General features: G+C 35.3%; 1 protein-coding gene across 4 annotated transcripts in view; it reads right to left on the bottom strand.

Moving 5' to 3' along the window:
• The window catches only part of ZFAT (zinc finger and AT-hook domain containing), a 299,993-nt gene that overhangs the window by 61,080 nt on the left and 213,736 nt on the right, over positions 1–25,177 (bottom strand). For all 4 annotated transcript variants that reach the window (XM_074264927.1, XM_074264935.1, XM_074264944.1 and 1 more), the window contains one exon: positions 12,053–12,191. In XM_074264927.1, coding sequence (XP_074121028.1) covers positions 12,053–12,191 — 139 coding nt within the window. The remainder of the gene's footprint in view (positions 1–12,052; positions 12,192–25,177) is intronic.

Below are 25,177 nucleotides of genomic sequence, written 5' to 3'. Positions count from 1 at the left end.
AGAGAAGAAAAATCAAAATTTTTGGGAAGAACATAATGTCTTTGACACATTTAGTAGGTATTAATCTTTTTTTAATGTATATCATCTGAAGATATGATAAGTATGATTTTTAATGCCTTTATTCAGATCAGTGAAGAAAGGTTGCAAGGGACCAAGAAGAGAGCCCGTAGTAATGCACCCATCTTACATAAAAAATGATCCCTTAAGAAAAAGGAAACAAAAGTCAGTCTGAAATGAGGAGCCTTTGAGAAAATCATGCTAGCTCTTATTGATCACCACTATACCCTTTCTAATCATTTTTATTTCCTATAATAGCTTTTTCCTTGTAGCAAATAATTAAAATGTTTGTCTTTAAAGAGCAAGGTATCTGAGCTGTAATGGAAAAACCATATGTCTGCCAAATGTGCAACATTCCAACAGATTGTAAGAAAAGCATGGAAAGGCTTTGCTCCAATGACTTGGCTGCTCTGAAAAATCAAAGTGACTAATAAATCACATTTAAAAGAGATCTGATTGTTCCCATAAGAAAAAAAAAAATAAATTTAAATAGTCACAGATATAGTTAGCTTCTTGCAGGTACTCACTTATGCAGCTAGGGGCAGGTAGATGGCATAGTGTATAAGCACTGAGCCTAGGACCATAAAGATCTGAGATCAGATTTAGTTTTAGACTCTCACTAACTATATCCCTGGGCAGATAGCTTAAGCTCTCACCACCTCAGTTTGTTTAGTTGGAAAGGAGGTTAATAATAATACATAATCCTGTTTAGCACAGATCCTGGCACACAGTAAGTGCTTTAAAAAATGTTGGTTTTCCCCCCTTCCCTTTTCCTTATTGTCACTTCCCTAATTAAAATGTAAGTTATCTGAGAACAAACTATTTTTATTTTTCCTTTGGGTATCCCCAACATATTGCACCATAACTGACAAATAATAAATACTTAATAAATAGTTATGAATTGATATGTTCCATCTATTGGCTAAATTTACCGTCAATTAAAAGATGCTTAATGTATTATTCTACAAATGGGTTTTCTGGCCTATTATTTTCTTTAATAGTAGGGTTAATAAGAAACCTAAGAATACCTTGATAGAAATCAAACATCTTAGCCTCATTATGTGGCAATCAACACATTCATATTGTGATAATTAGAGTCCAGGAGAGAAAAGGATTAAAATCATAACATCATATAATGCAAGAGATTGAAGAAAGAATTAAAATGTTCTAATCTAGGCCTCTCATTTTATACTTAAGAAACTGAGTTCCAGGAATAAACTGATTTGCCTGAAGTTGCATGGCTAAATTTACCAGAGCTGGTCTCAGTTTGTGGTCTCAGAGAGAGATTGACATCCTTTCTGCTAAACCCCAAGACACATGCACAGAAAGGTGGTAAAATTGAATGAGAACTGGATCTGGAGTCAGAGAATCTGCATTCAAACTGACTCCTCTGTGTGACTTGAGGAAAATCACTTTGATTTCTTGGGCTTAGTTTCTTAGTTTTCTCATTTATAAAATGAAAGGATTGGGCTAAATCTTTCTAGCTTCTAGGACATATGACTGTGTGGTACTAAAGCCTTGGAGAATACTCTCCATTTTCTATTAACTGTCTTCCCTGAAAGACTGGTCATAGAAGCCATACCCCAAATAATTCAGAAACCTTAAGAGAGGGATGGACTAAATGAGAACATTACTTTGAAACTCCAAAATGTCATTCTGAATGTCAAGTTTAGCTGCTTGTTTGTTTTGTGTTTCCCGCCCCCCCCCCATCTCAATCAAAGAAAATAAAACTCAACTTAACATTTAGGCTCTATCACAGTCATTGACTATTCCTCAAAAACAATTTCAATTTGAGCTATTAGTAAACTTTCACAGGGTAGATGAAACATTGCTGCTCTTTTCTCTTAACTTCAATTTCCTTTCCCTTCACATCTTTAATATTAAATAGTTCACACAAGCAAACTACCTTTGGTTAAGGTTAAGGCAAAGACATCATCAGGCTTTAAATGAAATTAAAGGTTCCTTTGTCAGTGCCTTTTTAGGAGGAACTAATTTAGGAGGAAATACTGGCTGAAATTATATTTAAATTGAAATTAATATAACAATACCTTGCATTAATTAAAGCTTCAATAACCATTGTCATTGTAACTTTTGATTAAGCAACAACAAATGACAATGGGTAATCTATGTTGAATGGGAAACTGTCAGTTAACTGACATCAAAGTCAAGAAAAAAAAAATTTATATTCCAATTCATTAAATACATAAGCAAGACTCAGAGAAAGTCAATGAAAGAATTGGTAAGATTACATTGTGCACTGATTCTAGAACTCAATCAATTTCTAATGAAACTGGAGCTCCAAATCATGATTTCCTGATGAATACCCAACTGAGCAAAGGTACAACAAGCCCTTTGGCACCAATTCAACAACACACAGCAGGAGCTCCCTTTTTGAAAGGCAGTATCCTTAGAGTTATAGGAATTAACTTAATCATAATATAGCTTTATATTATCAGGTCCTTTATATAAATTGACACTTTTAAAATTATTTTCAGCAATACAGTGCTATAAATGAACTTTATTAAGTTAGGAATCAGAGTAGCTGGTATCTATTTCTGGCTGTTCCATTTCAAATTTCACTCAATAATTAACTGGTTAGCACCTACAATCTAAAGTCACTGTGTTAGACACTATAGGAATCTAGAAATAAACTCTGCCTCTGTTCTCAAGGAGTTTATATTCTATAGGAGAATGCAATATGTAGAATACAGATAAGTAAATACAAGATAATTTGAAGAGGCAGAAGCAAGCACTCCCAATTAGTAGGAAGGCTTCCTCTAGGAAGTAATAAGCCTTGAAAGTTAATGATCCTAAGACATAGAGGTGATGAGCAAGTACATTCCCAGGCTTGGGAAAAGAGTCTGGAAAAAGGAGAAAAAATGCCATGTTGGAGGAAAAGTCAGAATGTATTCTCCTCCATTCTGGAAATATAGACTTAAGACAGTCTATAAACGGACTTAAATGTCAAGCTGAGGAGGTGATGAAAATTCAAAAGTCATGAGGAACCACTGAAGGCTCTTGAGGAATGGAGTATTTTGGTATCTGTGTGAAGAACAGATTTGAGGAAGTAGAGATTAATAAGAGCAGGATCAATTAAGAAATTATTAGAAAGTGCTAATGAAACCTTGAATTAAGGTGATCATATTGGTATAGAAAAGGGAACACATGTAAAAGATATCAAATTGATAGAATCCAGTACTTGGAAACTGAATAGATAATGAAAGATAAGTACTAAAAAGTACTTTATAGGCCTAAAGGAACTGATGAATTATACATATGGGCTAAACCTACACCCAGAAATATAGGACTTGACTTTTAGTCCCAATTGAGAATGACAGTTTTTAAATGTTTTTTAAAAATGTTATAAATATAACTAATAGCAGTGGTATTTAGGATGATATTATAAAAAGAATACGGATCTTAAAAATCAAGTTTGGGTGAATTCTCTTCTTTATTACCCACCTGATATCTGCTACTTATTGCCTTGTGAAAGCAAATCACTTATTTTCTTAATTTATAAAATGGGAGGATGCACAGTACACTTTCACAGGACACCTACCAGAAAATTATCTAATAAGACTGTAAGTAGCAGGTTAAGTCTTCAAAATGGAGAAAAACATAAGTTCCCAATAAGGAAATTTCCATTTCACTGTGATCATGATGAAGTTTGGGACCCCTCATTGACATCAAAGGGCATATGAGAAATAATTTAATTTTTTACAAAAAAATATTGTTGGTAAACCCTGATCCTTTGCACATTTAAAAATGTCTATTTAAAAATAACACCAAACTTGGAAGAAACACTTTATTTTTTTTACCCTGTAGCATTATTCAGAGTTCTATTCATCTATATAAAAGCAAGTTATTATAAAGTCTCCTACAGACATTTTTGGGGGAGGAGAGGGTATATATTCTATTCAAAATAAAGAAACAACTTATGGAAATTATCCAAAGTAAAATTTAGAAATGAAACTCTTTCTAACAGCTCATCATTTAAGAAAATAATAATCTAGTCTCTAATCTCATTTCATTTTCCCAGCCTTCCCACTACTCCACCTCCTCCCTAGCCATTCTCTCCACCCCATCCCCAATTCCCCCAAGGATTATAAGAGCTTTGTGTCCCCTGTTTTTCTAAATGTTTTTCAAACTATACAAGCTGTCTGATCACAGAGATTGCTCCCCTTGCTCTGCCTGCCAAAGGCACAATAGTATAACCTCCCTGGGGAAGCAGAAAGTTTGTACTTGTCTCCTCCCTTACCATGTTCCTTTGGAAAAAGAAGAAGAAGAAGAAAGAATGCTTCTTAGGAAGGAGACTGAGAATACCGCTCTTCAAAATATCAAAGGGAAAAGCCAAGATTCTAGCAGGGACGATCACTAGTTGGAACCAGTCTTAGAAGATTACTTGAATATTTTTAGCTGGAATATTTTAAGCTCAGCAGACCAATGACAAAAGATTGGAAGCAGCAGAGAAATAACAATCATAAATCAAATCACCAGAACAAATTTTAAGAGCAACAACAAAATTCCATAATTCCTTGCCGACCTTTCTTAGCACATGGAGAATATTGCACTAACTACTATTCCATTAACATTAACATTAGTATTATAGCAATCCATCCATATTTCTGTGCTTCTGCGGAAAAAGTTGTATTTTACAACTAAGGAGACAGGACAAAATACCATGATCCCTTCAGCTTGGTGTGAAGGAACCATTGTAATACAACAGAAAGAACAATAAACTGGGCATCAGAAGTCCTACATTCAAGTTCTAGGTTTGAAATTTATTAGCTTGGGTACCAAGGACAATTTAAATAGTTTGAACCTCAGTTTCTTAATCTGTAAAATGGATAAAATAATTCATGTATAACCTACCTCACAGGGCTACTATGAGGAATGTAGTCCATAAACCCAAAAGCTCTAAAGAAATGAGCTTTATGATTAGTATTCAAAGAAATATTATAAATTCAAAGCATGATTTTTTAGGAAGAAAATCACTGCAGTACTTCATTAACAGGTACCTTGTTTTAAGAAAGAAACAATCAACAAGAATTTATCAAGAGCTTACTGTGTGCTGTAACTGTATTAAGTTCTGGGTACACAAAGAAAAGGTCAAAATAATCTCTGCTTAAAAGATCCTCCTATTCTACTGGGAGAACCAAGTACACAAATAATGAAATGCAAAATATATACTAAAGAAAATGCAAAATAATTGGTGGGTAGGAGGGGGTGGAGACAGTTGACAACTACTTGTCAGTGCTTAAGAGATATTTTGGTGACACTGAAGAGAGACTAGAGATGGAAGAAAAAAAAAAAAAACTAGGTCATTTTCAAGAGATTACAATCTTAACGATGAGAACTGGATTAGTCTGACACATATTTAATAAATGCTAGTGGACTGATTCACAAGAGTGCAGAGAAATGGAACTAGTTCAAACCTTTAGGGCTCACTCACGGCTAAGGGTGGGAAGAGGAGCAATCTAACAAGAGATGGAAGAGTGCTCAGACAGGTAAAATACATATTTATAGAATATGTATTCTTAAATGAGTTATTTATGAAAGCAATAACATAGTATCTTATATTTATCATATAATAGAAAGAGCATAATGCTTGGCATCTATCACCTAGGTTTGAGTTCTGTTTTTGCCATTTAAAAAAAATGACAAACATAGGATCTAGAATAGTTTTGATTGCCCTAAGAAAAGTAAGTTCAGAACTAAGAAGGTAATAGTCCAGATGTCCACATATGGAATAAGATGTTCAATTCTAAGTTCCACTTTTTTTGAGGAGAATTAACATTCTGTAGCTCCTTACCAAAGGAAGGTGGTAGATTAGGATGGTAACAAAAGGGCCTAAAAGAACCTACCATGTGAGAACAGGGTAAAAGAACTAAGAATGTTTAGCCTAAACAACAGTAGACAAGGTGTGAAAAACTCTTCAAGAATTTCAAGGACTTTCACATGAAATAAGAATAAAATGAGCTATTTGACACAGGAGGTAGAGACTTCATAAAATAAAAACATTTCCTAACAATGAGAGCATTTCAAAAGTGAAATGGGCTGGAAGATGTAAAATAGGACTGCCTGGTGAGATTGTATAAGGTTATCTGTTCCTCCAAACCTTCTCTTACCCACCCTTTCATTGGCCTAACTAGCACACACAGGGCAGGCAAGCCAGATTAGCTAAAGCAGCAAGAAATCCTGAAGGAGAGACAAGGAATAGATAGACTTATCAGGCAAGTCAATTCACCATACCTCCTTCTCTACCACTTCCTCTCAGCCCTATTTGACAAAGTTCAGAATCCTGAGCCAATGATCCCTGAGAACAGCAGAGCCCCCCAGACTATTGGCCCTGCTTTTAGCCTAAGTCTCATGCCTATCACTAAGAGGAGTATTAACTGGGGAGAAGTGTGATATAAACATGTATTATCATCAATGCCATCTGATAATCAAATGCTCAGCAGCAGTAGCAGTTTTATGAGCACGTCAGCCTACGAGTCTCAGGAGGGATGAAAATATCTCAATCCTAGTCCAGCTTCCAATTCAGCCACTAAAGCCATCATTTTCTCAGGAAACAAGCCCTGTGAAGACCAGACTTGGCAAGTGCTTCTGTAGGAGCTACAGTTTCTGCCTCCTCAGCTGCTGAAGACCCAGAAAAGAAAGTCCTGATGCCCCAATTCCTTGGCAGTTTCAAATAGCTCAACATCAGAAAATATCATTATCAGCACAACTGACATTAAAGATGCCTTACTATCTTCTTTGCTGCTGTACCCTAAGGACCATAGGACCTTTTTCATCTTACTTGCAGCTAAAACCTCTTCCATGTGCATCTTTGCCATTAAAATGTCAGCTCCTTTAGAGAAAGGACTGTTTTATTTTTCTATTTGTATCGACAAATGCTTTGAACATAGTATGCATTTTAAAAATGCTTTTTCAATCTCAGAATCATGTTTTGCTCTATCTTTTCCTTTGCCCCCAATACCAAAGCAGCTTTTTTTTTTTGATACTACTTTGCAATATTTTGTTTCTTCTTTCCATCTTACTATAACCATCCTAATGCAAGTCCTTATCCTATTTCACTGAACTATTGAAAAATGCCTCCCACTCTTCCTGCATTTAGTCTCTTACCTCTATAATCTATCATTCAGACAGCCACTAAAGCAATCTTTCTAAAGCACAGATCTGGCTATGTCACTCTTCTGGCTCAGGGGCTCCCAAATGTCTCTAGGCCAGAATATAAACTTCTCTGTTTAACATTTTAGACCCCTTATGATCTGACCTTAACCTCCTTTTCAGGCTTACTATATGCTGTTCTCTTTTAAATACTCTTATGTTCCAGCCAAATTGTCCTACTTTTCTCTACTCATATATAACATCCATAATACCCTGTGCTTTTGCACCCTGTACCTGAAGTGCATTTCCTCCTCCCCTCCACCTCCTCGGTTTCTTAATATTAATCCTTAGTTTCCTATTTTATGTTTTCAGAAAATTAGAGGAAGGGAAATCTGGGTTCATATTCTGGTTCTAGAGACAGAGAATGATCAATGACTGAGCTCAATGGAAGGATGCTTGGGGATCCAATGAGTGGCCATGCAATAAAAATTTGAAGATATGGAGACTATTTAAGCCCAACCTGCTCATTTTAAAAATGAGAATTAAAAATTATTGAAGAATAGATAGGTAGATTATAATCCCTTATTTTCCCTTCATTCTTCTTAGTCTTAAATATGGGGTAGTAAGAACTATATAAAAATTTACAAAATGAGAACTCCTGTCCAACCACTGACCATATTATTCCTCAACTTTGTATGACAGAAAAGATTCTAAGCGTATGGGGGGGAGATGGGAAGAATATTGGGAATTTTGGATTAAAAGAAGCTATCTGTCAGGCTTCCTGGCATAGAAGTCTACATAGGTACCATGTTCAATCACATGTCACTGGCCCTGCCACTCTAGTAGAAAAACTTATCAAACTACACTGTTGTTTTAATTCAACTAGCAGAAACAATCTGCCCTAGTTCTAGAATCTACAGGAAAAACTGGCTCTAAAGAAACTGTAGCCATCACAATCTATTCATTAAAGGTAAACCAATGTGGCACCTTCCCTTTACTACCAATGAATTGCTTTAGAATGTTTCTGAACTTCTCAGACAGTTCTTGTATGTCACCATAACAATCTCCTTACAAAGAGTGCCAAAGGGTTGGTCAATTCATTTTTCTTACACTCAGATTCACTTCATGGCCCATTAATATAAGCGGAGCATCACTCAAAATCAGAAAACTTGCAGTGTATACAAGATTTCCAACAGCAGACTCATAAATCACAGTTCTCTGATTTGTTTAGTGGATTTATAAAATTGCTTTTTGCTTCAAATAGTCATAGGGTTTAACTAGAAGTCTAAATTAAAATTAAAATAATGCATATTGCAAGAATACTTTCTTCCAAAGGAATGATCAAAACTCAGATATAAGACATCACTTTTTTTTTTATGCCAGCAATATAGGCTCAAAGACTTTATGAAAAGAAGATAATCATGTGCCAAGAAAAGAAGCAAAAAAAAAAAAAAAAAAGCCTTTCAATGTAAAGACCAGATCTTGTCTGCTGTGATTAGTTAAAACGTCTCTGAACAAATACTTCCATGACTCAGAAGCTCCCATGAAATCTGGCAGGGGGTCTCAGAGGAGCCCTATTCAGAGTCCAGAAAGCACGCCTCAAACAGCAGGTACTTTACAAGTGGTCTTTGAATGGACAGCTAAATGGCTAAGCGCTCACAATTATTTAGCTCTCCACAGTTTGCCAGGTGCTTGCATTCCTCACAACAGTTCCAAATAACAGGCAGTATAAGTCATCACCAGGCCCACATCATATCTAAGTAAACAGATTCCGAGAAAGTGACATCATTGTCAAAGCCAGTAGGAAGTTCTACATCGTTCAGTCCCATTTCTGATATCCCCTGAAGCCCTCCAAGCTGCCAGTTCTGATACATCACCGAGCCAGGGAAATGAATCTAAAGCAGCTGCCTTTCTGATGGATGGCAGGCACTCTGACAAGCCCATATCTCTTTGCCTCAAGTCGGAACTTCACCTTGCTCTGATCTCGATGTCCCAGGGGCCATCCAGAGGTGCTAGTCACTAGGCAGAACAAGTTAAAAGCTGTTCTGTCCAAAGCTGCTGAAGATCTCTATCCTCCATCACCGGGCACAGGGGTTCCCGAGGGAGGGACGAGTCCCTCAGAGATACCCCGACAGCCTCGGCACTCCTTGGGGCAGCTCCTGCTCCGATCAGCAACCAGGCTCCCTGACTCACCAGGGCAGTCTAAGAACTCAGATGTTTCTATGGACAGGCCACCCTGAGGGAATACGCTTTGTGGGTCAAATGAAATGGTTCTATCACCTAGCTAGCTGACACCTTGAATGAGGGAAGGAAACAGCATGTACCAGGCACCTCAAACCACCACCACCATCATCTTTACTTCCATCTTCCCTCAGCCCCTGATGGAGAGAGCCTAGGACAGAATCCAAGAGCCCTGCAAAAGCCACGCACCCCACAAACAGCCAGACTTGCTTCTCTTCCAGCAATCCACAGTCATCACTGAGAAGAGAAATAATTGTGGAAAAGTGTCCCCCTTCCTCATGACTGCTGGCAACAACTGCTCATCAGATGTTCCCAATAGTCAGATAGGCAGAAGAGATCTGGGAATGTCAGCACCTCCAAAAATCACCCCTTCTACCTACAGGCTAGCCTATACTTTCCATTTTTATGCAAAAGGTGTAAGCCTCCTCATCAATTGTCAAGTAATTGCCATCAGGCAGTCAAATACACCTAATTGAAATAGCAAATTATCCTGAGGAAAAGATAATGGGCAGCATATATCAGGTAAGTCAAACCACCACCACTGCCTTTCCTACCTTTTACCTTCAAATGTGAATGGGGACAGGTCAGGACTGTGAACTCAAGAACCATTGGGAACCACAATGCTACTTCTAACTCGGTCTGCAAAGCCATCATCATGGGAAGCAACCCTGTAGAGATCCAACCTGGAAACTTCTCCTGCAGATTTGATAGCTACAGGCACCAAAGACTTGGAAAAGAAAGTTCTTGCCATCAGAGCTCTCAGCACTATCAAAGCGTTCCATTTCAGAAATCACTATCATTTTGTCAATGGAAATTCCATTAAACAAGAGGTATCAACATCTGCTTTGCTGATGATGAGAATTCTCCATTATGACTGAAATTCTTCTATTAAATGCAAACTCCTTGAGAGCAAGGACTTTCTTCTTCTATTTCTATTCCCAAGAGTTTAGTAGAATGCTTTGCATACATTAATTGCATACATAATTTGCATACATTAAGCAACTAATGGAAATTTCATTGTTTCATTCGTTCGTCCATGAATAAAATGAGAAAATTGAACTAGGTATTTTCCAAAGTTCTTTCCAGATCTAAATATTATTATTTTGTGCTTTTAATTCAGAGATTAAACATTTCTTGTCTCTGGAGGGGAGATCACTAAGCCAGTTACTTTGGACTGAGTAGTTATGGATACAAAACTGCATAGGATAAAACTTAAGTTATTCTTTTCACCCATCAATAAATATGACTACTAAATTTCACAAGCCAACATCATGCATTCTTGGCTATGAAGAAAAGCTCTGCATTGGTAAATTGTTTAAAAAAAATAAAAAAGAAAAAGAAAAAAATCTTATTAGGGAAAAAAAAATTCAATGGCAATTGGGATTCAGTGACTTGCCCAGGGTCATATAGCTAGTAAGTGTCTGAGGTCACATTTGAACTTAGGTCTTCCTGATTCCAGAGCTGGTGCTCTATCCACTGTATCACCTAGTTGTTTCTTATCAGAAAAAATTTCTTAACTGAAAGAAGGGACTTAATATTAAAAAGAACAATAAGATAAATATTTGATTTAGAAAGTGAAGTACTAATTTAAGGAAACAACCCCAGACACATCTTTCTAATAGTATCTCTAATCGCCTTTCAAAACAATTCCACTCATGCTACTTATTATCATTCCTAAAGCATTGCTATGGTTTTTACTCCATTGAACAAAACCCTCAAAGATTTCATATCGCCTCTTGAATAAAATCCAAATTCAAAGCCCTCCACCTACCTTTCAAATTGCATCTCACAATATCAACCTATACATTCTAATTATTTATCTTACGTAAAGCATATTCCAAATTTTCCACTGTGTCATCACTCATGTTATTTCCCATATCTGGAATACTCTTCTACCATATCCTCAATTAAACCTCCCATGATACCATACACTTAAAGAGCTCTTTCTACTGTTATCCCACAGAACTTTTTCTTTGATCAATTTAAATTCTAATTTTTATTATACATATCTATATATGCCTATTGATCTTTTAATTATGAGGTCCTTATGGGTGGGCCAATTTCTTATTATTCTTAGTGCGTCCTTAGCTATTAGTATAACTTATTTACCATAGACAGCACCTAATAAAAATTTGTTTGTTGAAAATGCTCACACGGTGATAATGACTGAAAGTGACTGGGTTCACTTCATTTCTACATTTCTTCTACCACTGAGATTCTCTTCTGATATACTGTTACATAGCTATGACACCAGATACTCAAAAAGTACAAAAGTATAACAAAAGCCCTGGACGATCTTATCAACTCTTCAAAATATAGTCTGAGCAATTGACTGTATCTCTGTCATACAAGGACCAGTCTGGTTAAGTTTGGTGTAGCTTTCTTCAGAAAGTTGGTCAACAGGTAATGTTTTTTTTTAAATACAAAACAAACAAACAAAAAAAGACATTGGTAATTCATGAAAATATGGAGATTATGTAATCTATTTCAATAAAAGCAGGCTTCTTTTTGAAGAAATCACAAGTCTTTGGAACTTGATGAAAAGTTCCTATTAAAAAAAAAAAAAATTATTTCCTAATCTCAACTGGCTGTTCCAGAAATTCTTCAAAGAGATTTGGGGTTTTGTTAGTAGAAGAAACCTCACCTTGCTGTATCAGGGCATCAGCAGCAAGTTCTCCAGTTCCGACATTGACATAGTCTTCATTGGGATGCTTCCTATTGTAATGTCTTTTCAGAGAACCAGATATATTGCAAGAATAATGACAATGTGCACAACGGAAAGGCTGCAGAAATAGAAAGAGTCAAATTAGAGAAAAATCAGTCAACAAAGTGGTGATATCCTTCAAACAAAAATCAATATTTATGTGTTTTAATGAATTTCAAAAATGCTTTCAAATAAATTTTTGTTTAATTATCCTGAAATCATACAATCACAGAATGTTAAAAGCTAAGATCAGAGAGAGCCACAGAGAGTGAGAGAGAGGGAAATTGAGTAAAAAGGAGAGAGACATACAACCAGAGAGAAAATAAGGTCCAATTCTCTCATCTTAGAGATTCAAAAAAAAAAAAAAAAAAAAGTTTAAAAAGTTAAATGCCTTATTTGTTAAGATCACATAGCTAGGAAATGGTCAACCTGGCCTAGATCCCAAGCCTTTGACTCCCAGCATACCATGATGAGTGTTCCAGAGCCAATATTCCTAAAATAAGTAAAGCAATCACTTTAGGAGGCAACAGAGTAGATGGAATGGTTTTGGAGCAGGAAACTTGGGTTTTATTAGCATTGCCTCTAAGTAGTTGTTTAAACTGGGGCATATCATATTACTTCTCTGGACCACAGTTTCCTCATTTGTAATACGGACTGGCTTGATTACTTCTAAGATTTCTATCTCCAAAGCCAATTGAATCTCAACTTTTTTCCTCAATAGTATTTTATTTTTCTAGCATGTAAAGATATTTTTCAACATTCATTTTTATAAGACTTTGTGCTCCAAATTTTTCTTTTTCCTCTTCTTACTACCCCCTTCCCAAAATCTTAAGACATCTGATATAGGTTAAATATGTGCAATACTTTTAAACATATTTCCTTATTTATCATATTGTGCAAGAAAAATCAGACCAACAGGGGAAAAAAGCCCAACAAAGGAAAAAGAAAAAAAAAATAAATAAAAAAAAACAGAAATAGTGAAAATACTATTCTTCAATCCGCATTCAGTCTTCACTACATTCAGTTCTCTCTCTAGATGTGAATGACATTTTCATCCCAAGTCTATTGGAATTGCTTTGAATCACAGCACTTTGAGAAAAATCATGTCCATCACAGTTAATCTACATATAATCTTGTTGTTATCATATGCAATGTTCTCCTAATTTCTCTCACTTCTAAGTCACAATTCTTATTGAAGGATGATTATTTAAAAATGTACTATGTGGTTAATTTCTTAGAAAACATTTTTTCCAATATTTTTGTTTTTAAAACAGAACCAGGTTCTTAAACCAATGGCTTTCTTTAAAAAAACTAATAACAAAAAAGGCATTTCTACTTTTTTTTTTTTTTTTTCCGGTTGAACTATGAATAATTGACTAAATTCTAACAGCATTTTCCATTAAAACAGATCCTCAAGAGGGAAGAAAAAAAGTAAACCTTTGATAGCTTTTGCCTTTCTATTCTTTCTCTGACCTTGCCCTGCCCTATCTTCTACCCTTTATGCATTTATACTTAGAAAAGCCATTCCTTACCCTCTCTCCTAATCCCTACTTTTTGAAAGCCAAACTTTCTCAAACTATTTAAATGCTGTTTCAGTCCATCATTTGTGTCACCCTTCTATCACAACTGCTCATCACAATCCTATTTTGTATAATACTTAATTTGGGAGGTTATCATAGCTAACTTTTGGCCAGCCCCCAGTAGAGTATAAGTTCTCTAAAGGCAAAGACCATGTTGTTCTTTATCTTGTCATTTCTATAGGATTTCATACAGGATAAGAGTTTTAATAAGAGTCTGATGAATTGAAATGATACTTTCTTACAAAAGTAATTTTGGAGAAAAGCTAAAATATGGGGTTGGGTCCTTTTTAAAAACTGTTGGGATTAATTCTCTATTCAGGAGCAACAATCTTTTAAGAAGAAACTTCCCCACCCACCCCAAAAAAGGTTAAATATTAAAAACTATCACACCATTAAATAGCACTCCATACCAGTCAGATGTAGTAGAAAGAAAAGAGGCCTTAAACTATACTACAAAACAATAATCATAACAATGATTTGGTACTGGTGAGAGGGAAAGAAAGAGAAGTTAATCAGTGGAACAGATTAATTACATGTAATACAGAAAGAAATGAATCTATTAACATAATGTTCAATAAGTTCTACATACTGAGAAAAATATTTAGAACAGCTTGTTTTGTAATGGCAAAGAACTCAAATCTAAGGGAGAGATTATCAATTGAGAGTTGATTAAAAATATATAAGGACTTACTATTTGACAAAAACTAATAAAAATCAAATTATTTGTCTGACAAAAAGGTTGAGATTTACTAGAGACAAGATTAGTTCTAAAGAGATATATGATTCAGATACAAAAAGGTCATTTCATAAACAGATAAGAGGAGCAAAGAAATTACATTTCTGATGGACAGAAGAACATAGAATGAACAATTACCTAAAATACAATTATAGAAAAATTTTTATAGTTTTTATACAAAAATAAAAATAAAAACAAAAACCTAATGCAGCTGAATAAAAATTGCCAGGGGGAAGAGAGGACAGGGTAATCTTTGAAGCAAGTTCCTCTGATAAACGTCTCACTTTAAAGATACACAAGGAACTGATTCAAATTTATAAAAATAGAAGCCACTCCCCAATTAATAAATGGTTAAAAAGATATAAACAGGTAGGTCTCAAAGGAAGAAATCTAAGTAATCAACTGCCATTTGAACAAATCCTCCCCACACTAATAATCATAACAATGTAAGTTAAAGAAAGTCTGAGATTCCACCTCATACCCATCAGATTTGCAAAGATAACAAAAAGAGGAAAATGATAAATGTTGGAGGGCTCTGGAAAAATAGGCACATTAATATATCGGTGGTAGAGTTGTGAAATAATCCAGGCAATTCTGGAAAATAATTTAGAAATATGTCTAAAAGTTAAAAAACTTTGTATAAATCTTTTGTTCTATCAATATCACTACAAGATCTATAATCCAAAAGGATAAAAGAAAGAGGAAAAAAGGATGAACATATACAAAAACATTTATAATAGCTCTATTTATGTAGTGGCAAAGATCAAGGAATTAAGAATGGGTCTATTAACTGGAGAAAGGTTGCATAAATCAAAACATATGAATATAATGGAATAATAGTGTAACATAAGAAGGGACAACATGGGTCACTTTCAGATAAACTTGGCAAGACCATTATTAGCCAAGACAGAGTAAAGTATGCAAAGTCAAAACAATTTGTATAACATATATACATATATATTAAATAATAATAACTATAAATTTAAATTTAAAGACTCCCATCAATGGAATGACCAGCTACAATTTCAGAAAACCAAAAAGAAGGCATGCTGCCCACTTCCTGATGGAAAGGTGACAGACTCAAAATAGAGAGACATATGGATGAGACAAACGTTTGAATTTGTTTTGTTCTGACAATGCTTAAATGCTACAAGGACTTGGATTTTCTTTTCTTTTAGTTGGTTGGGATTAGAAAACATTACATTTAAAAAGTTAAATAAAAGCAAAGTAACAAAAAGAGTTGCACATAGGATGTCAGCGTACTTAATTTCTTGAGCCAACACCAATTAGCTGTGTAGCCCTGGGCCAATACGGGATACTGGTATTATTGGTGTTATAGAACAATTTTATAAACCAAAAATTCTTCTGTAACAACAGGTTTTATCCAAAATGACTATATTGTCTATAAATTTAATTCACAAAATAACAATTATCAATTAAGAAAAAGAGAAGTCAAAATGTTTGGTTCAAAAAGGATGCTAAATAATATACTAATATTTCTGAGTTAGAAGAGATTTGTATAGAATTCATATTCTATCCAAAGCATTGATTGCCTCCACAATTCGTGCTTCACTTGACTACTCCTAGTAATGCAAATTTGCTACCTCCAAGTACCCAATAAGTACAGCCTTCACAGTGAAGGAACCCAAAAAGTTAAAAGGGAGCCATGTCACAAAAGGGTCCTCAATTTTTTTTCTGATTTTCTTTTTTTGTTTTTGGGGTGAACGTTGAAGGAAGAAAGAGAGGTTTAAGGCTATATTTTAAGATTGTGATTTTCAAAAGATTCAATGAATACAAGTTACGCTTACCTAAGTCTATTAATAGAAAATTCTAGGAACCAGGACATAAACATGATATGAATTATGTCTCTGTCACCATTACAACTAAATTGCAGCCAAAAGAAATACAACTTTTAAAGCCAGAGTCTTGCTGCCTGAATATTAACATTGATTTGTATATTGATTTGGACAAGAAATTTTATTTACTAGGATGTATTTTATAAAGTTGTGAGATTGACTAGAGAAGCCAAAAGGATAAAAATAAAATCTCTACATTTCAAAACTGAACTCTGTCAATAAAACAATTTTCAATCTATCAATCTTTTTTTTTTTCCAATTTAGCTGTGCAAAAATGAAATGCACTGCCTGAAAAGGAAGTGAGTTTCCTATTACTGGAGATTGCTACACAGAAGTTTAATGATCACTATCCAGAGACGCTGTCAATGTGATTCATGACTTGGAAAGAGGCTTGGTCTCTTTAACTCTCCTCCCCAAGCCTTAGATTCTATGTTTAAAAAAGAAAAAAAAAAAAAAAAAGGATTAAAACCAAACAATTAAAATAAAAACTTTCCAGAAAATTATGCATATAGGCCTAGAATATGCCAAATTTCATGCCCATAATCATAATAAAGGAAATATTCAAATAAGTAATACAATACATATATTTATTGAGTCTACAAATAGAATTTTCTTCAATATTCCTGGTATCTCTAAAGTTCAACAAACACCAAAAATAATACAGAAACCTTCCCTAGAGTTCCTAACAGGGAAGTCAATATTTAGAAAAAATTAAGGATAAATAATTTATTTATTTAAATTTTTTGTTCTGAATGAGGAGAAAGAGGAATTCTTTGTTTCAATTGCTAGTCTTAATCACTGAATGGTTGGGTCCTCAGTCAAACTGAGACCTATTGAAGAACTTAACTTAAAAAGGCCAAAGGTCTTCCATTACATCTAGGGCCATCTCTAGTCATCCTGATCTGTATCTGGCCATTAAACACAGAAGGCTCTGGAGGGTAAAGTGAGGCAGCCCTCCCTCACTTAAATCCAATTCACCTGCATATCATGACATCCCCTCCTCTTCACGAACAAAGGGCAAATAACAAACAAATCACATGTACAGTTATAGACATAGGACACACATACATATATGAGCTAGGAATAAAAAGTAAATATAATGCAGGCAAATAATACATAACTAGGGGCCCTAGCAGTTTGGGAGGATGCAGAAAGGCCAGAAGCAGAAGGTAGCATTGGGCTGAGCTTTCAAGGATGGACAGGATTCTATAATGGCAGGATACACTATGAATGTGCTGGGCAGTCAGTACAAAGGACAAACAAGTGATGATGAAGTGACTTGTTCAGAATCACCTTCTTGCTGTTTGCCAGGAGCAAGATTTGTACTCAGGTCTTGACTGCAAATTTCAAAATGCTATATTAGCTAGCTAACATTTGTATATAGCACTTTAAATTTTGTAAAAAGCTTTACAAATGATTTCATTCCTTCACTACTACAACCCTGGGAAATAAGTTCTATTAGTATCCCCATTTTACACAGGACACTAAACTAAATTTTATACTGACCCTAAAAATAATCCACATTTTTAGAATTAACAAAGGTATAAAATAATATTTTCAAGTAAATAATACAAATATTATTTTCACTTTACAGATTAGGAAACTGAGGTTCCCAGAAGTGAATAAATTGGCCTGGGTCAGAGACAATGAATATCAAAATGTCATTTCTGTGGTTCTTTCCAGTGTACCACACTGTTTCCTAAATGTCAGCCAACTTAATTATTAAAGCTATTGCCCAGTATCCCTGAGGACCCATGTAATACAGTAGAAGCCATTTTAATGATAATCTCATTCAGAGATCAAAGACAAAAGCACCAAACAAAAAGCTTTGTTTTTGTTTTTTCCTTTAAACTCTGAATGCTTTGGTTCTCTCTATTTATGTGAATGGCTGGAACAGAAATTACGCATACACTTGATAATTAATTCATAATAAGGAAAAGGAGATTTGGGATTCTGGACCTTTATATAGAAAATGCAAGAAGGACACAGCTCATCATCAAACATACATTCAACTTGATTAGTGGACAGCTAACACATCATCAGTGAGACAACATATGCTAGGAATACCATACATGTGATTCTTATAAGATGATCATACAGAATATAAAGGTACAGCTATGTGGCACAGTGAATACAGTGCCTGGAGTTCGGAAGATTCATTTTCATGAGTTCAAATCTAGCTTCAGACACTTACTGGCTATGTGACCCTCAACAAGTCACTTAACCCAGTTTGCCTCAGATTCCATATCTGTAAAATGAGCTGGAGAAGGAAATTGTAAATCACTTTAATATCTTTCTGACCTAAATGGGATCACAAAGCCTGAGACATTACTGAACAACAGAATGTAAATATATAACATGCATACAGGAAACACTGTCCTAACTTGGCTGAACATCAGTATACATGAAAGGAAACAGGCCAGAAAAGAAGGGCAGTACTGGACCATGAAAGGCTTTATATGTCAGGAGATGCTTGGATATGAGTCGGCATTAGTCATAGGATGGTTAAACATACAACCTCTAACAAGAAATATGTGTAAGGTTTGTCTTTGCAGAAACTCTCTGAGCTATTGCAGTGAAATTAAGATCCAAGTAATACGCCCAATGACAACCAATTTTTCATCACAAACTGGCCAGACCCAACATGTAAGAACAATGAGTATGGTGAGCTTTTAACTAAGAATAAAACATCTGTGAATATTAAATCTTTGAAAATTAGAATTCCACAAAGAAATACATGGTCTCATCTTTCCCTTGCCAAATGTCCCAATGTGAAATTTGGATTCAAATTCTGATTTGGCCACTCTTAAGCTGATGTAACCTTGAATGAGCCATTCAAGGCCCACTGTGGCTCTTACATTTTGTGATTCTAAGTGATGTTGCATATTCAACATAGGAACTAAATTTATCCCAAAACAAAATTCCTGAGTTTGAGTTCTGGTAGTGTTTGGAAACAATTTAGAAAAGTAATGTTTAAGAATGTAGAGTTAACAAGCAATTTCAATTACAATATGCAGGAATAAAAAAAAAAAAATTCCTGCAGCTGAATAATGCCCTTGAAAAGAGTGAAGGTGGAAGAGAATGCCTTGCGAGCATGGTTACAATAGGAAGGCTCAGAAGGTGAAATACAGTTTTGTTTGTGCAACAAACTATGGCCTTATAGTCCCATGAATACATCAAATTGTTGGAAGGCCAAAAGGAGAGATGAGCCTCTTTGTAAGATGACAATCTGCCTCTCCAAAGGTGACAAAGCATTAATAGCCAAGGAGGACACAGAAAAGTCAAAGAAACAGGGGTGTATTCCTGTACCATAAATAAGTTTTCTGTAACCTCTTGTTTCATGGTTCAGCAATTTGATTCCAATACATTATAGCAATAAAAATATAGGCTAACGACATGTCTGTATGTTATGCAAGTGAATTTGGGATGTGAATATGTGAAGGTCACTTACTCTGAGACAACCAACTCAGAGATTGTTCAATACAAGATAATTTGGGCATGACTCAAAATAAGAGGGCCAATGGCTGGGATAGAGAAATATGTCATAGAACAATCTCTGCTGTAAGGCTATTTCCTGCTAGAGTAATAGAATATGACCTACATTAGCTTGAGGTTCACAAACCTTGTAATTGGAACAATTTCACTCTTATATAGCCACACTGTTCTATGTCAAATGAAAGGACATTGTATCAGGATCTCAAAGTCCTGGATTTAAAGAATTCCATGACTTCTGGTTGAGAAACACCTAAGAGAACAGGAAAGGGCTCCAGGGAAGTGCTCTGAAGGTCCCAACTGTGTTGATCTTGTGACATTATCAGTGATAAGTGATGTCTAACAGCTTGTTTCAGGGCTCTCCAAGAACATGTGGAACATAAAGGAACACAGAGAAACATGAAAACTCCACAGGTAACTGGATTCCCATAAACTTATAGGAACTTATAAGAATGTATGAATTCTTTTTTGCCACGCAGAGATCTCGCTCTGATTCCTTTTTTCTCCCTCCCAACAAAAACATCAACTCTATATTATGTTAAGAAGCAGTTAAAGAAACAGAAGGCTGCGTTACTTCTCCTTTTATGGGTTGGCACTAGGCAGCACTGAAAGAGAAGAAAAGTGGTACCGTTCTGAAGATGTACTGGAAACATCTGTGCTTTTGTATTCCATGGACAAAAAGTCTTGATATTCTAATTACAGTAACAGCATATAGGAACATAAAATAGAGCAAAGTCAGGGGATCTGGCACCTAGTCTCAGGGGTTAACACTTGCATGGCCTAATTTCCTCATCTGTTGAGGCCATCTCTAGTTGTCGAGTTGTCCTGACCTATGTCTGATGACTGGAAGAGTAAGGCAGATGACTTTTCACAGCTCTGCCTCACTTAAATTCAATTCTTTTGCAAGGCAAAACATTATTCTCCTGATGTCTCTGGTCCTCTTCAAAAACAAAGGACAAACGCAAAAATAACAGTTCTCATCTGTAAAATGGGGATAATGATACTTGCCTTTTTTGCGCTTTATTGGGTTGTAAAAACAAAGAAGATAATGACTTTGAAAGTTCTTTGATAAATATTTATCGAAGCATTTTACAAATTACGTTTTATCATTATGCTATTACAACTCTACAAAGCATCACACTAAAGGAAGAGGTTGTGCTAAAAATAATTTTAAGACCTATGTTCCCTTCTAAGTATTGTCCCTTTCCCATTAGGGTTAACATAAACAAAAGACTCCATCTCTTTACTCAGGGCATGCTCTGTCAATGTCTCCCATGCCTGGAATGCTCTTCTTCCTCATCTCTGCCTCCTAACTTCCCTAATTTCTTTCAATTATCAGCTAAAATAACACCTTTTACAAGCAGCCTTCCACTTAATTCTGATGCCTTATGTTTATTAATTATTTTCTATTTATCTTGTATATAATTTGCACATAGTAATCTGAATGGGGGTCTCTGCCATTATACTGTGAGAGCCTCAAAGGCAGTGACCGGGTTTTTTATTTTTTTTCTCCTTTTTTACTTTCTTTGTATCCCAGTGCTTAGCACATAGTCTGCCATAGTCCTTAATAAATGCTCAGTGACTGACTGAAACAGAAGAGTGGTTTGGCAGAACATTTAAAATTGGTTTCCTCACCTTCCCCCAAATCTCAGCATCAGGAAACAGAGAAATTAATTCTAAATGTTTTAGCTAATTGATTCTGATTCTAACAGGTTCAAGCAATTAGGAATAGTTCCCTATCCCTAATAGGGGAGTTGGAAGAAACTCCTAAGAAAAATTAATACAACTGTCTTACTTTAAAGATGGGTAAACCAAGGCTAGGAGGGACTTAATATAACTTAGGTTATATTAACTAGGAAGATCAAGATTCACACTAAAATCCTGATTCTAAATCCAGAATTGTAATTTCCCCTAGAATATGCTAGTGGTGAGAAGACATGATCAGATTCATGTTACTGATACTTTAAATTTGTTTCAGAATACTGTCCTCCCCTTCCCCCACTTCCAATGTATCCATGTCTAGATTTTGACAATGCTAAATCATTTCTGACTTCATATCCCTCCCCACATCCAGCATTGTTCCTTGTACTTGCTGGTACTTAATAAATGTTGGCCAAATTAAATTTAGAATGAGTCAAATTATTTTTATACCACTGGAAAAGCATTAATGTCAAGGGATATATTTGATGAATGATAAGATGTAATAATATTAAAGGGAAATGAACCTTCTGCCTCAATACCTGTAAGAAATAAGTAATAAACAAAACATATTTTAAACTCACTTAATTAAAGATGATTAACAGCAAATTAAAACTTAAATATTCTTAATTTCCTCTCAGATTTAATAATGTAATCAATGAACAAGCAAACTTATTGCATGTCTATAGGAATATTGTAAAATCACCTGTGAAATTTCCACCTATATAAGTTTTGTCACAATCAAGCAAACAAGAATTTATTAAGCGATCAATATGTGCCAGGCACTGTGCTAAGCACAGGAAATACAGATAAATGCAAAAAACATGCCCTTCCCTAAAGATGTTTGCATTCTAATAAAGAAAACAAATCAGGACCTCCAAGATAAATATAGAATGGAAAGATGATAACTTGCGGGGAGGGGAGGGGGGGACTAGCAGATGGGAGCACCAGGTATGACTTCTTAGAGTAGGGACTCTCTTGAGCTGAATCTTAAAGAAAGCTAGCAATTCCAAAAAGCAAAGGGGGGTGTGTGTGTGTGGGGTGACTTCTTGGAACAGTCAGTGCAAAAAGAAGAGATAAGAGATGGAATACCGTTGTGAAGATGTTTAAGTAGTTCATAATGGCTGACTGAAGAGGAGAGTAGAATTTAAGAAGAATGGAAAGGTAGGAAGGGATCTAGTTATAAATGGCTTTATATATCAAAAAGAGGAGTACAGATGTGATCTTGAAGGTAAAAGAAAACCACTAGAGTTTACTGAATTAGGAGGACAGTCATCTTGAAGACTGGATTAGAGTTTGGAGAGATAAATAGCAAGGAAATCACCTAAAAAGCTATTGCAATAATCTTGGCAAGAGGCTGAATTAGGGTGATGGCTAAATGAATGGAGAAATGGGGTATAAGCCAGAGATGTTTTAAGGAAAAGAAATCAGGAGATTTAGTAACTGATTAGATATGTAGGGTGAGAGGAAAAAGGAAAGATAAGTTTTCAAAACTACATTGACTGGGAAGATGGGTGGTACCCTGGATAGTAACAGGTAACTTCAGAATTGGGGAGAGGTTTTTATGAGAAAGCCACTGAGTTCTATTTTGAATACAGAGAGTTTAAGATGCCTAGGGCTTGATAAATGGATCAGGGGACCATCTGCATAGGGATGATATTTGAACTATTGAGAACTCATGGGATCACCAAGAGATAAATTATAAAGAGCGAAGAGGAGAACTCAGAAAAGAACGGGGGACATTCAAAGTTAGCCTGAAGTTTCTAGTACAATGAACTCTGGGATTCTGTGACCTAAACAATAGTGACTGCATTTTGTCCCTTGTTTTTCCCAGGAGGAGACATTGTAGAACATTAGACTACTCAGAGCTCAGGACTGTGACAGTCAGGGAATGAGGGGAATGGAGACCACACAAAATCATAATTTGAGAATGAAAGTATATTTGAATTTTTAATGTAATGCTTCTAGTAGTACAACAGGAATTCATATGAAATGCTGATATGTTATGACCATCATTTTTGAGGAAATAAAAGAATAGCTGCTGCTTTTAAAATCACAAGTGAGTTAACTGACCTTGTTGAAAAATTAGTAGCATTACAACATTTAGAAGGATGATTGAATTTAGTGTTTTTAATTTTTTATATCACAGAGCAATCAACTGAATGCTTCGTTTTAATTTACTGATACATCTCTGAGATATGACACATGAGCTATTTCCTCTGATGCTTTCCCAAAATGATTTGTGCTAATAATGATCGTGCAAAACACCATAATCCACTATAGCCAGTTTGTTACAGTCAACTTCTTTTATCTTTCCAGAATCAATTAGCAAATGATATACCTTTTAATGCAGTCCCCTGCACACCATTTTCCTGGGCAATATTAAGGGACTCAGATCTACTTAGCAGAAAAAACTTCCTAATCAGTCATTCTAGGAACAACTAGTTCCCAGGGATAACTAACTAGTCCCCAGTCAAGTAAAGAATAAAAATAAAAAAAATTAATTCTGAGCCATGTAGGAACCTAATAAAATTTCAGTGAGTGACTGAAAAATAACTTGCATTATTACTTTTCATATCATTTTATATTTTAAAGGGAATAAAGATTAAAGGACCTTTCTCCAGTGGAGTATTCCCAAGAATTTGGTGGAAGGTCCCAGAGTATCTGTGTTTTCTACTAATACAAGAAACTTCTTGGTTTGACTTCATAATTTGTCTTGACTACAGTCATATCCAAGCCAGATAAGCATAAATTTAGGTTGTGTTTATCAAAAAGCTTTCAAAACGTCCTTGAATCTATCAAACATTTTTATCAATGAGTTGGATAAGCAACAAGGATGTCATTATTATCAAATCTGGAGAAGGTACGAAGTTAGGAGGGAGAAAGAAAGTGTTAATCATTCTGTCTTGGACAGTGTCAAGACACAAAAAATATTTCAACAGGCTAGAGCAATGAGGCAAATCTAATTAGAATCTTTGCTGAGATAAAATTAACTCCTATTTCTAGGGTCAAAAATCAAATGATTAGAATTCACATGGAAATTTTAGTGGACTTTAGTATCAACGTGAATTAACAATGTGAAAATAAGCTTAAAAATGCTCTTTCCCTTAAGGCATATTAATAAAGCTAGTATTTGGGACTAGAGATGATGGTCTTTCTGTCTTCTCATTAGACCGTATCTGCTGCAATATCACAATTTTTTTTTTTCATAAAAGCACTAACAAATTAGAGGTAGTTGCGAGAAAAGTAGGAAAAAAAAAAAAAAGAAAAGAAAAATTAGAGGTACTGAGAAGCTAGGCTCAAAGAATAATCAATGGACTCCAGTGCTGCATTGTAAGACGTGCTTAGTCAAATGCTATTTAACATTTGGATAAAGGACTAACTGGTATTCTTATCAAATTTGCAGAAATCACTAAGCAAAGCTTGGAGGACTAACACATTGGATAGCTAATACAAGATCTTGAAAATCTAAAACAAAAACAAAAAATGGAATCACACTGGATGAATATTACAGGGGGAGAGATTAGCTCAATACCAAGAAAAGCTTCCTAGGGAAGTCTTTGGACACAACGGTTTCCCTTCATTGAAAGTCTTCAAGGAAAGGCTGGATGGCCCCATGTCAAATTTGCCATGTCTTTTTTAGATATGGGTTGGCTAGACATGGTCACTGAGGCCTTTTTCAATTCAGAGAGTCTGTGATTCT

Source organism: Sminthopsis crassicaudata, chromosome 1, assembly GCF_048593235.1.
Source record: "Sminthopsis crassicaudata isolate SCR6 chromosome 1, ASM4859323v1, whole genome shotgun sequence".
In the NCBI taxonomy this organism is placed as follows: Eukaryota; Metazoa; Chordata; class Mammalia; order Dasyuromorphia; family Dasyuridae; genus Sminthopsis; species Sminthopsis crassicaudata.
This window is presented reverse-complemented; position numbering and strand designations above follow the sequence as displayed.